Source organism: Engystomops pustulosus, chromosome 3 (assembly GCF_040894005.1).
Source record: "Engystomops pustulosus chromosome 3, aEngPut4.maternal, whole genome shotgun sequence".
Taxonomy (NCBI): Eukaryota; Metazoa; Chordata; class Amphibia; order Anura; family Leptodactylidae; genus Engystomops; species Engystomops pustulosus.
Window position 1 is genome coordinate 124270014 of NC_092413.1, and position 13595 is coordinate 124283608.

Below are 13595 nucleotides of genomic sequence, written 5' to 3' on the forward strand. Positions count from 1 at the left end.
TAGAACGAACAGGAAGGAAAAGATAAAGGACCTCCTATGTGTCTAGTCTAGATACTAGTGAATGTTCAGACTCTAAATGAAAGTGTATATAAACCTGTGCCCTGATAATCTAAGCACATTGTTAGCAAACAGCATCTCATAGCTCTAGAGGGATCATAAAGTGTCTGCTTACAGAGTTCCCGCCCACACTCTGGAATTTTATACTGAGCAGCCTAGGGAGTGATAGGAGCTAAAACATCAATAAAACTGAGTAAAATTGTAAAGTAAGGTGTTAGAAATTATCTTAATTGTGTAAACATCAATAGGGGATTCAAATTGAGAATTTTCTTTCATGGGCGAACCCCTTTAAAGCGTTTCAATCTCACCCATCTATTTTTGTAACTCTGAGTCATTGAACCTGTGCAAAGAAGGAGCTATGCTGAGCTGCAGAAGCAATGTAGCTCATTGAGCTATGCTGTTTCTGTAGCACCTATTAACTTTTATGGATTTAATAGTGTATAAAAGTCATATTTAGTGTGATGAAGACAATTCTTATCTTAGCTGTTCAGAGAATCAGAAGAATCATGCAGAACATTGAACTGCTCAATCCTGTGGTTTGATTTATAAAATAAGATTAGATTCATTAACATGAATCTAAGATTTAGATGATGTAAACTGTAAACTAAAAGGGTGAAAGTTAGCATTAGGCCGACTCCTTAACGACAGTTCTAAATCAGATTTATTTAAGTGGCTTTTGTACCTTTATAAATCTGCTGGCAGTGTTCTTATGCTTTGTGGGATGTTTGTAACAGTCGCATAAAAAGTCACAAAAACACATAAAAATTGCAGGACACAGACCAGGGAGGGACAGTTTCTTTAGCAAGGCAGTGATCATCTTGGAATTTTGTTTGATTGTTATCATACTGGAATACTGCCCTGCAGTCAAGTTTCTGAAGGTAAGGGATCTACTTTAGTATGTCAGTACATGTTGGCCTCCATGGTTCCCTCAATGAACTGCAGCTCCCCACAGCTTGCAGCACTAATGCAGCCTAATACCATGACACTTGTACCACCATGCTTGACTGTAGGCAAGGCAAATCACTTTTGTACTCCTCGCCTGGTTGCTGCCACATACACTTGACCATCAGAACCAAATAGTATTAACTTGGTCTCATCAGACTGCATCAAGTGGATCCAGTAATCCATCTCTACTTCCCTTCAGGGAACTCTTTGCTGTTTTCTTGTGTATTATCTTTAGTAGAGGCTTCCTTCTGGGACGATAGCCATATAGACCAATTTTATGCAGTGTGCAGCTTATTCTGCAACAATTCTGGTAGCATTTATAAGTCTTTTTCGAAAAGATAACCTCTGGATATGATGCTGGGTATGTGCAATCATCTTATTTGGTTGACCATGGCAAGTCCTGTCTGAGTGGCATGCTTAACTACTTTATGGTCTTGGCACTAATCTGCAGATCCGTTTCAGGGTTTTGGCAATCTTCTTATGACCTAGGCCATCTTAATGTAGTGCAACAATTTCTTCTGTCATATCCTCAGAATGTTTTTTGGCCATAAGGAGCCAAAGCCTCCAAAACAAACTAAATGAGTGTGAGGATGATAACACCAAATGTGACACACCTGCTCCCTATTCACAGCAGAGCTTTTGTAACACTAATGAGTCGCATGGTGCAATATGTCCATTTTCACTTAGCAATGTACTCACTTTTGTTACCAGCAGCTTAGACCAGTGGTGGCGAACCTATGGCACGGGTGCCAGAGGTGGCACTCAGAGCCCTCTCTATGGGCACTCATGCAATCACCCCAGCGCAGAGTTCGCCAGACAGGACTCAAGGCCTCTTGCAGTCCCAGGGAGCCCAAGACACTGGAAGGAAGCTACAATGATAATCCAAACTTCTTCTCCTTCTTTCTACTGTATTGGTGTCCTCAGGTGCCTATACAATTTAAACATGTGACAGAGTAGGGAGTAATAAGTTACTGTTTAAATTGTTGCATCGGCACATTGCGAAAAATATATGGGTTTTGGATGTAGTTTGGGCACTCGGTGTCTAAAAGGTTTGCCATCACTGGCTTAGACAATAATGGCCATGTGTTGAGCCATGTTAGGGCATGCCAAATGTACTGACTGCTTTACATTGTAACATAGTGTCCGTATTGTCGCATGAATATATATGTGAAGGGCATACTCACTTTTGTGAGATATTGTAAAACTCAAAAAATAAATCTATACAAAATATAAATCTGTGAGTCGGTTTAGATTACTACTTGACATTTGATAGTTGGGTAGTTTGATATAACGTTAAATTTCCTGTACCTTATCATAATTGGTTCTTATGTCATAGAGCCATATCATTTTACATATTGGGGGTCATTTACTAAGGGCCCGATTCGCGTTTTCCCGACGTGTTTCCCGGATATTTCTGTTTTGCGCCGATTTTTCCTGAATTGTCCCGGGTTTTTGGCGCACGCGATCGGATTGTGGTGCGCCGGTGTGCACGCGACAGAAATGGGGGGGCGTGGCCAAATGAAAACCCGACGGATTCGGAGGAACCGCCGCATTTTAAAAAAAAAGTTTCCCTTCACCAGGAATAGGATCGTGAACTCCGGCGGACCTCGGTGGACTTCAGCGCAGCAGCGAAACCTGGTGGACGTTGGAGGAACTGCCTTAGTGAATCGCCGGAAGACCCGAATCCACCGCAGAGAGCTGGATCGCGAATGGACCGGGTAAGTAAATCTGCCCCACTATCTTTTCTGATAGAATACATAGAAATATGAACATGTTAACCAAACACCTCAAAAGAGTGTAATCACATGTTTATACATAAATAAAAAGATCAACATACAAAAATCAATATTGTTCGCTTAAATCAATGTTCTAATTCATCTGTGTACATTCAAAATAAGAATTTTCCCAAAATGGGCCCTGGTTTATTGGCTCTTTCCTTGACCATATACCAATTGCTCACCCATTAACCAATTAAAATAAAATTTTTCTGGAGAATGGAATCATGTACAGATTCTTGTCATCCAGTATCAAAACTAGAAATGAACCAGGGCCCTTACAGCACCATAGTAGACATATGATCTGCCTCTATGGTCAAAAGCCCTTGAGTACAAACCATTTCTGCACATAAATACTATGTGTTATAAAATTTATTTGATTTTGTTAGTTAAAAACAGAGGTAGAATACTGCAATACATGACTGGACATAAAGAAAACACCAAGCCAAAAAAAAAAAATACATAATTTGATGATCCTGTAGTCCATATAATGATCTAGTTTCATGTGGTATGTTCTCATCATTAAGGCTTGGTAGACAGTCACGCTTGGGGAATTTTTCATATGTGCTCTTTGCACCTGATAAGTCTTTTAAAGGCTATCTTGAAATCATCATTGAAGCTAGTGTAGAGAAGAGGATTAATTAAGGAATTAACATATCCCAACCATGTTAGAAAGTCAGCAACTTCTGGAGACACAGTGCAAAGATGTAGTCCAACAACAAGTTCCTTGATAAAAAATGGCAACCAACTAATCATAAAAGCCCCCAAAATAAGTCCTAATATGCGAGCCGCCTTTCTCTCTCTTGAACTAGAGATCTGTTGCTGACGATCTCCAGCCATGTCAATGTCATTGTCATATGGAGGTGGGGTTCTGACACATGCATTGATCTTTTCAAATTCCATGGTAGGGTCAGAGGTGGAGAATTCTGATACACAGAATGTCTGAGTAAGCTTGCAATGGGCAAAAGAGTTTTGGCTGTCATTGCTTCTGTTGCTTAAATGTCGGCTTGATCCTCGTTTTTGGTAAAGGCTCTTTGCAGCATAGTAAATTCTATAGTACAAAATAAGAATTAAAGTCAAAGGGATATAAAATGCTCCAAATGTTGAGTAAATTGTATAGACAACATGATCATGTTGAATTATACAACTGTTTTGAATACTTATGTTGTTATGATTTCTCCAAAATAGAGGTGGAAGGGAAATGAAGATAGAAATTGCCCATACCGTTAGGATCATCATTCCAGCCCGTTTCACTGTTCGTTTTCTGGCATATTCAATAGCATCCGTGATAGCCCAATATCGGTCAAGTGCAATGACACAGAGGTGGAGAATGGAACAAGTACAGCATGTCATATCAACGCTAAGCCATATTTCACATATTACGTAACCAAATGACCAAGAATCCATAACTATATAGGCAATGCTTAAAGGCATAACTAAAATGGCGACTAGAAAATCTGTAACTGCCAAGGAACATATTAAATAATTTGCAGGTTGGTGCAATTTCTTGGTTGTGCAAATAGCAATGATGACAGCAGAGTTTAACAGTGTAGTCAGGGTTGTAATTACAGCCAACGTTATGGAAATCAGCATTTTTTCAGTTACCGTCTTTGATTTGTTTGATATGGTTTCTGCTGTGCAGTTTGTAAAATTCATCTTTCTCAATGAGAAGGTAAAAGAATTTTTAGCAGCCTTCAGATGATGCTCATCCTGACCCTTTTCAGCTCTTTTCCCATGGAAACATTCATTATGTGCAGAAACCTTGACGCCACAGACATTTTAATACATCTTTCCTCTTCTTCCACATGTCTAGCCTGAAAGATAAAATAAGATAAAACATCATTTATTTTCATTATAATTATTTTATTGCTTAATGAATCTATGTAGACAAACAAAACATTGACTTTGTCATTAGTGTCATGTGACCTGGAGACATGAACTGGAAACAAGATGAGTAACAGTACATATTTTTCCATTTTAATGTGTAATGGTATTGTGCAGCTTATGTTTAGTGTGAAATTTTCTATTACTCCTGCTGTGGAGAAGAGGACAGATGCAGGCATATTAAGAAAAAGATAAGAGTTAACAGTAGCTGCACAAGTAATAACAAAATGGTGATGAAAGCAAGATACAACAGCACAAAAAAACATAAATACCATATGGAAATCACATAGTCGTCTATGCTTAGCAAATATTGTGCTTTCCGGAGTATAATATAAAGCAAATAGATCAGGTGGTGATAGCAACATATGAGTCTCTGCAACTATTAGAGGACAGAAATGAAATGTTGTCAATGAGGCAGGGGATAAAATGCAATGTCTGTACATGTACCCTGCTATGCATTGTATTATATGTGTATATTATATGTGTAAGTCTACATGCATGGTGTCAGCAGAGTGCAGTTTAAAACATACTATTTATTAATATCCATAAAAAATCTGCCAACACACACATAAATTGTGATCTGTGTCTGATTAATAGACATACACATATAATACAAATACATGAAAACTCCACAAGGATAACCACACCTGTGGGGAGATAAAAATTATTGAAATAATCCACTCTCTGGTTTATATCACCTTAACCCTTACAGGACTGCGTTTCTGTTTTTTACTTTCCTCATTCCAAAAGCGATAACTTTTTTATTTTTCCATTAACAGAGATGTACATGGGCTTGTAATCTTCGGGCCGAATTGTACTTTTTAGTGGCTCCATTTAATATTCATGTAATGTACTAGAAAGCGAGAAGAAAAATTCCAAGTGCAGTGAAATTGACAAAAAAACCCATCCCCATATTTTTTTGAGGGTTCTAATTTTATGGTTTTCATTCTGTGCTCCAAATGACATTCCCCTTTATTCTTTGGGTTGGTACAATCACAAGGATACCATACTTATATCTGTTTTATTAGGTTTTAGTTGATTTAAAAAATTGTTTAATCTTTTGTAGAAAATATATATGCATTTTTGGATAATTATAAGGCCAATAACTTTATCACACTTTGACCTGTGAAAGGTGTCAGTTTTTGCAAGATACACTGCTGTTTTAATTTATTATCAATTTATTTTATTCAAACATTCACAGATGGAAAAATGCTGTAAAACTGGCAATTCGGACATTTGGATGCTATATTCCTTTACAGTGTTCACAGCCGGGAATAATCTTTTTTATATTTTGATTACGGGCATTTTGGGATTTATGGATTTTACTGTTTATTTTTAGATGTGTTTTAGGAAAAGGGGGAGGGTGTTTTAGGAAAAGGGGTGGGGGTTTAGGGGGGTGATTTAAATTTTTCCTTTTTAATTTTTTTTTCATATTTATTATTTTTTTTACTATTATTTCAGACCCTCTAGGTTACTTTAACCCTGCAGGGTCTAATTCCTTGTACTATATTCTGCAATACTACTCTATTGCAATATATAGTAATTTTATTGCTAATTTCTGATAGCCTGTCATCAGCAGGCTATTAGAGATCACTATACATGACAGACCTACAAGTCTCTATGGGTGGCAGCTAGGGAGCAGGCGTCCCTCCCCTGGCTCCTAGCTGCCACCTATCCAAGACGTCAGAGGGAGGAAGTGGTGCATGTGGGCTGGGAAAATATCCAGGAGTCAGTATGCCCTCAGGACTCAGTGTAGGAGCTTGGCAGGGAGCCAGGTAAAATACACTTTATGATTTTAGTGAACCTAAACTTCTCACAAACATGACAAAAACAGCTAATGCAATTAACATTTTATGGGCTTTTGGAACATGTGTATGGTGAAAACTGGGTTTTGTGGTGGCAGGTTCCCTTTAAACTATTGGTAATACCATACATCCCCATTGACTTGCAAGCGTTTAAGTTTCCATTCATTAAGCACCCATTATTTTTAATGACAAGATAGTGGTGGGCAACAATAATGTCGTATGAACGTATGATAAGGTTAGTTTATTCTAGTTTCTGTTCAGCAAGTTCTATTATATTTTTGTTTTTATACATTAAACATCAAATCATTATTAAAGCATGTTTAATCATCAATTAATATGGTTTGCAGACATGTCAAAATAGGTTATTTATTTCTAGCTCGTTTGTTATTTAGAAGGATGAAAGCTGTTTTAAGAAAAGAGAAGATTCTCATACCATTAAAGGAACTCTAAACCTGTAGGTTAACAGTTTTTTGATCCTCTGCAAACAGAAGAGAGTAGGGGAGGTCCTGCCGCAGCAAAAGTTCAATTTATATTGTAAAATTAGATTCAAAATGATATTTGCTACCTGAATTGTTTCATTTACAAATAATTCAGGCAGTTGATTTAGGGAGGACAGATTGTATTTTCCTTTTTCTACTTTTTACTGCCAGAAGCATTTAGTTGCCCTACCACTTTTTTAAATGGTTTCATATTTATCAAAATATTCCAAATTTATGGCAGCACTATACCTCATGCGACACTAAATTCTGCACTGAGAGGGGCGTTCCGATGCACAGTCGAACCATGCGCCACATTTATCATGCAGTGTCCGACAGAAGTGTGTTGCACGCCCTACATTAAAGGTGCAAAAAAGTCGGTGCAGGGGGCAGTGCAATCTTTTGGACCCCAAACAGACATTTACACAGTTTAGCAAACAATACATTTTTCCGTAATCAAATGAGAACACTCCTGACATGTTCGATATGAGTTTGTAGAAAAGATAAGAATAGACTACGACATATTGACCCCCGGATAGCAAGAAAAATGTTGTCAACAAATTATTGGAAGACTGCAGGTGCGTTACACATCCTGAATGACATCCCAAGACACTCAAAGTGCCCTTTTGGAGTATTAAATGCAGTCTTCCTGTCGTCCCCTTCTCTAATGCAAATCAGGTTATAGGCACCTGTGGAGGTCAAAAATCAGCGGGTACCCACTACATGATTAAATCAGGGATTAAAGGTAGTGGGTATTGATTTTTGACTGTGATGTTATTTTACAATCATTAATACAAGGTCTTAGTCCACCATTACTATTGCCAACAAATAAAAAACCTGCACCAATAGGAGAACAGATGGGACCCTCCTGCAGACTGTCCTGGAGATATTCTCACATAGCCTCATGTTCTTGTGGAAACACATTGAACATCCTTCCCTTGGGTAATTTAGACCCCCAGAAGGAAATTGATCCCCAGTTGTAAAGTCTATACAGTGTTTTCTTATTAAACACATGAGAAAAATCAGAAATCAAATCAAGCAATAATAGTAAAAAGAAATGCCATTGCTTCTAGTTGGAAAAGTGCAAACTCTTCCTACCATTGTTAAAATTATAAGATTCAATTATCAGATGGAGCAGATGAAAGCTTGCAACTGAGGGTATAGTAAAACATTTAATTCAAATTGGTCCAAATGGGAAAATATGACTCTCCTATCTTTTCTATCTCAAATATCCATCCTAGAGTATAGAACCACTGAACAGCAAAATATGGCAATATCATAGCATGTACAAACCTGCAACCTAGTGTAGGCAATGTTAGATTTAATTTTGTTAAAGGAAACCTACCATGAGGAATCTGCCATCAGAAGTAGATCTAATGGTAGATTCCTTCTGCCTGCCTCTGCCCAAATCTGTAATTTAATAATCCTGGAACCTACCTTAACTTGCTAAAAACTTTATTTTAGTAAATATGTAAACTGCAGAAGCTACTGGGGTGTGGAGTAGTCTTAGCTCCCAGTACCTGAACAGGCTAGTACATGCTGCAGTAGCTCTCCAGTTAGTTTACATATCACCAAAATAATGTTTTAAATTAATAAATTCAAATAAATAATGATAAAGTTAGGGTAGGTTCCAGGATTATTAAATTACAGATTAGGACAGAGGCAGGCAGCAGGAATCTACCATCAGATCTACTTCAGATGGTAGATTCCTCATAGTAGGTTTCCTTTAAGGTAAGATTTTTTCTGACTTTTCTGTTTAATGCTGACTCCATTTTTATTAAGAACTATAAAAACATGTACTTCATATGGTACATCACTTATGCACCAGTTATAATAAGAGCATGAATAGTATATACTCAACACAACAATCTATATGCCCTGCAAGGCAATCAAACTTTCTTGCACTTATTTATGTCACTTCAAATAATGAATGTATTATTGTAAAAAATAATAAAAATGTAAGTTACAAAGAGAAATCTGGCAATAATTCATGTTCCAACTGACATTCAGAAATGAATAAAGTAATACAATGGGTAGAACATGTTGGACCCCATTTAAAAAATTCCCCAGTACTCCAGTCAAAAATATGTACAGTTAACCAAGGAAAACCCCACAAAGTTTAGTATGCATAGAACCAACTGCATGGATATTTGTAGAGTCTTGAAACAAACCCTTTTCCCCCAATAAAGAGGTAAAATCGGTCCCAACAACCAGGACACAAGGATCTTACTTGACCAAATACAGCCCAAGAGCAGAAACAAAAACAAAATCAATGACATTTGCAATAGAGCCAGCTAAAATAGAATCTTCTTTTGTTACAAATCAACACTAATTACAGTTTACAATTTACAGTTTAGATGCTTGTAGGTAAGCAAGACAGAGAAGATCCACAGTGTGGCGCAACTTCACTTTGGTAAGAATCTTTATTGCAAATGAACTACGCGTTTCGGCGCTTGGACCAGCGCCTTCGTCAGGTTTGCCGAACCTGACGAAGGCGCTGGTCCAAGCGCCGAAACGCGTAGTTCATTTGCAATAAAGATTCTTACCAAAGTGAAGTTGCGCCACACTGTGGATCTTCTCTGTCTTGCTTACCTACAAGCATCTCCACACCGCGGGATTCTACCTCTGGACGTTCAATCCTCGTGGCTCCACCGGCAGCACTCCACATACTTGACTACATGCTAGGCTAAAAGATAGCCGCAAGGTGAGCAGCTTTTATTAGCATTTTTTAAATACCTTTTTTAATCAAACCTACACCTGAGTCGATGCGCCCTGGTCTTTTCCCTTCTACTCCTGATTCATAGAATCGGTCCAGACCCTCTCCTCAATTTACAGTTTAGGAAATAAAATTTGCTGACAAAAAATCTAAAGATTCTAAGTTGCCAACTGTAATATAAAGAGACCAGGAGTATAGATAGCAACTTTCAGGTTTATGAGTGGGATACTTTGTAGAAAATCATTAACAAAGCATTGTAGAAACTGTCTAAGGTTGTATCTATATATATACACCCATGATTTGTTACCACAACTGAAGCTCATTATTATTTTTCCTTCTGCCTCTGATTTGTGCACCGTTCAATCAGAGACTTGTTTGGAATGATTTATTGGCTCAGTGTGGGTCCACATTAAACTCTTATGATGACTCATTTGTAACATTACAACCTCTTCTTGTAATGGAATAACATTTATGTCCTGTATTATTTTCCAATTCCATTAACTTATTAACTGAAGAGCAAGACTATTTATACAAAATGAAAAAATATTAGAAATATGCTTAAAGGAGGAAATAAGCGAGGTACCTAATTTTAACACAAAAAACTGGGAAAACGTATTGACTCGAGTATAAGCCGAGAGTGGGAAATGCATTGGTCACAGCCTAGTATATGGCAAGCCTGCCCCAATATATAGCAAGCCATTGCATGCCCCCCAGTATATAGCCTGCCAACCCCTTTTCCCAGTATATAGCCTGCAGCCCCTGCTCCCCTGAATATATAATCTGCAGCCCCTGCCCCCCCCCCCAGTATATAGCCTGCAGCCCCTGCCCCCCCCAGTATATAGCCTGCAGCCCCTGCCCCCAGAATACAGCCTGCAGTCCCTGCACCCCAGTATACAGCCTGCTGCCCCTGAATGGTGCTCCTTCCCTTCAATGCCATGGCATTCAGCAATTTACCACCACATATAAGGTATTGGCATACACCTGGATATATTGAGGCATTCCAAAGATATAACCACTTAGTGACACAAATGGATCATGTCAGAAAGGTGAAAATGGCATTCACATCACATTTATTGAAACCCTTCCAAATAATGATGGTAAAATAAGGTATGCTTTCTTTCTTAATCACATTGGTTTTACTGAGCCTTATGTGTAATCTATACAAATGAGTGCTATATATTACCAATATGCATTAAAACTATTCATAAGCAGGGAAATTTAAAGTCATAACAGCCTTTTCATGTCACACTAGGTTAGTTCATTTACATTTGGCCCAACCTATCCTAATTACTATAATCGGCACTTCTCCTCTCTTAACAAGATGTTTTGGATTTTTTCATCTGCATAAAATATAAACTATGTATATGTTTCAAAATCTTGTCTATATTAACAGCCCAAACATAACTGACTGATCAAATGCGAAAAAATATAATGCTATTTATTATGCCTAACATATATTTATTAAATGTAATAAAATTTACAAGCTACAAGTTGGGTTTTACATTATCAGGAAACAATTGAACCAGAAAGAGCCCTTCTAAGAAACTATACACTGTAATGTCTGTGTAACGATCTTCCTCTGTCTGTGGATGGCAGATTAGGTGGCGTTAGTTTTTGTTTGTGTTTGCTGTGTGTGAACTGTGGCTTAAGTTTCTGAAGTGTTTGGATTCTTTGAGCTGCACCCTGTTCCCTGCATCTCAGCTCCAGCAAAGGGTTACTAGTGTGTTGGACAGCTTATCCAGTCTGCTGCTGGAGGTGTGTCCTGGAACTGCATTATATACCTGACTGGTTCTGTAATACCAAGCTGGTTATAGCTCTATATCTCAGCTATGTATCTTGCCCGTGCCTGCTATTGCTATTCTAGTGTTTATTTTGGTTTATTAATCTCGGCTATTGTACATTCGACTATTCCTCTTGCACTCTGATTGTTTCTGCTATCTCTGTTGTGACCCGTACCCCTGGCCTCGCTTTCTTTGTTGCTAGTTTGTCAGTCTGGTTTTGTGTCTGCACCGGGACTAATTACTGGCCACGTTTTAGGGTGGCGCTCAGTAAGTAGTTAGGTGACAGTTTTGGAGGCTCACTTTAGGGCTCACTGCCCTGTCTGTCCTTCCCTTTGCCCTGAGCCACCCCACCATCCCCAGTACAACATGAGAAATGATGCCAGTAGATAAATTTAAAAATAAAATATTTAAATTAGTAACCGTAAGGCTCAGTTAACACCTGGGGGGATCCATTAAACTCTCCATTTTAGGAGAGTAACAGAAACAAAGAATGGAATGTGAGCAGAAAGTCTACTTCCACCTTACATTCACCATTGACCTCTATGCTTTACAATTGAGCTATAATAGCAGATAAAAGATGCTGGCTGATTTGCCATTTTTTCTGCTATTTGAAGACAGCATGCTTAAATAACAGCATGCAATGTCAATCAGCTGCCTCTAAAGCCAGTAGGATCCTGTCATGTATCAAAAGTGGTAAGGACTCTCGTGATAGGGATGTAATATTACCACTGTACAAGGCATTTGTTCGGCCTCACTAGAAACATGCTGTCCACTTCTGGGTACCAGTCCATAAAAAGGATGCCCTGGAGCTGCAGAGGGTACAACACAGAGCCACAAAAAGTGTAAGGGGGAAGGTCTCAGTTATGAGGAAAGATTAAAACAACTAGATTTATTTAATCTGGAAAAAAGACAATTAAGAGAGAACATCAATAATTCATATAAATATATGAATGGTCCATACAAAAAATATGGTGGAAAGTTGTTCCAGTTTAAATCAAATCAAAAGACAAGAGTCACTGTCTTCCTCTGGAGAAAACTCGGTTAAATCATCAGCGGCAACTGGGCTTTTTTACTATGAGAACTGTCAATCTGTGGAATAGCCTACTTCAGGTGTTGGTCACAGTAGGGACAGCAGAGCGCTTCAAGAAGTGTTTACATGCATTTTTACATCTAAATAACATTGACGGTTATGTTATATAGCAGTGGTGGCGAACCTATGGCACGGGTGCCAGAAGTGGCACTCGGGGCTCTTTCTGTGGGCACTCAGGCCTTCACCCCACACAGGGTTTGCCAGACTCAAGGCTTCCTCCTGCGGTCCAATATAGCCCAGGACTTGCCATGCTCAGCACCATTTTAAAGTGACATCCTTGGCTGCCAGGGCTACAGGAGGAGCAGGAAGGGCTGGATAGAGATAGATTATTGTTGGATCTCCTGCTCTGGGAACCCCAATTCTTCCTCTTCAGGTGACCATGGAGGGAAGCTACAATCCAAATTTCTCTATGATCTTTCTATTGAATTAGTGAACTCATGATGCTAATACGATTGAAACCTGTGATACAGCAGGGATCAATAAGTTACTGCTTAAATTGTCATGTTGGCATTTTGCAATATGTAAGTGGGTTTTGGTTGTGCTTTGGGCACTCTATCTTCAAAAGGTTTGCCATCACTGTTATATAGAATTGTTTCCCCTAAATCCCTTCCTCATCCAATCCTTTCCCTTCCTTTGATGTACTTGATGGACATCTTTTTTCAACTGTTTAAACTATGTAACTTTATGTACTTATGCAAATAAATAAATAGACATAAAAACAGATATAAACTTACTGTATATACTCGTGTATAAGCCAAGTTTTTCAGCACAAAAAATGTGATTTTTAAGCGGTCAGATATGTGCATGGGGTACAATAATGTTAAGAGGCTAAAGGACATGTGATGATGTCACCCTGGTCACATGACATTAGGCCATGTCCATCGACTCGCTCTAAAGATCCATAGATACCAGGCAAGTTTATAACTCTGATTTTATGGGGGTCTGAAGGAAACAATTTACAGCTAAAAGAAGGGTGTCAAATAGTTTTTTATGGCTCTATAGGAACTTGCCACTATCTGTATTGGTGAAAATGTGGCAAAAGGTTCCCCTTAAAAATCACAAAATA

The 13595-nt window shown here is 38.4% G+C and overlaps 1 protein-coding gene across 3 annotated transcripts in view; it reads right to left on the reverse strand.

Moving 5' to 3' along the window:
* Positions 1-3134: 3134 nt before the first annotated feature.
* HTR1E (5-hydroxytryptamine receptor 1E) overlaps positions 3135-13595 on the reverse strand; it is a 97492-nt gene continuing 87031 nt past the window's right edge. For all 3 annotated transcript variants that reach the window (XM_072142001.1, XM_072141999.1, XM_072142000.1), the window contains one exon: positions 3135-4591. In XM_072142001.1, coding sequence (XP_071998102.1) covers positions 3336-4433 — 1098 coding nt within the window. In that variant the 5' untranslated portion in view covers positions 4434-4591 and the 3' untranslated portion in view covers positions 3135-3335. The remainder of the gene's footprint in view (positions 4592-13595) is intronic.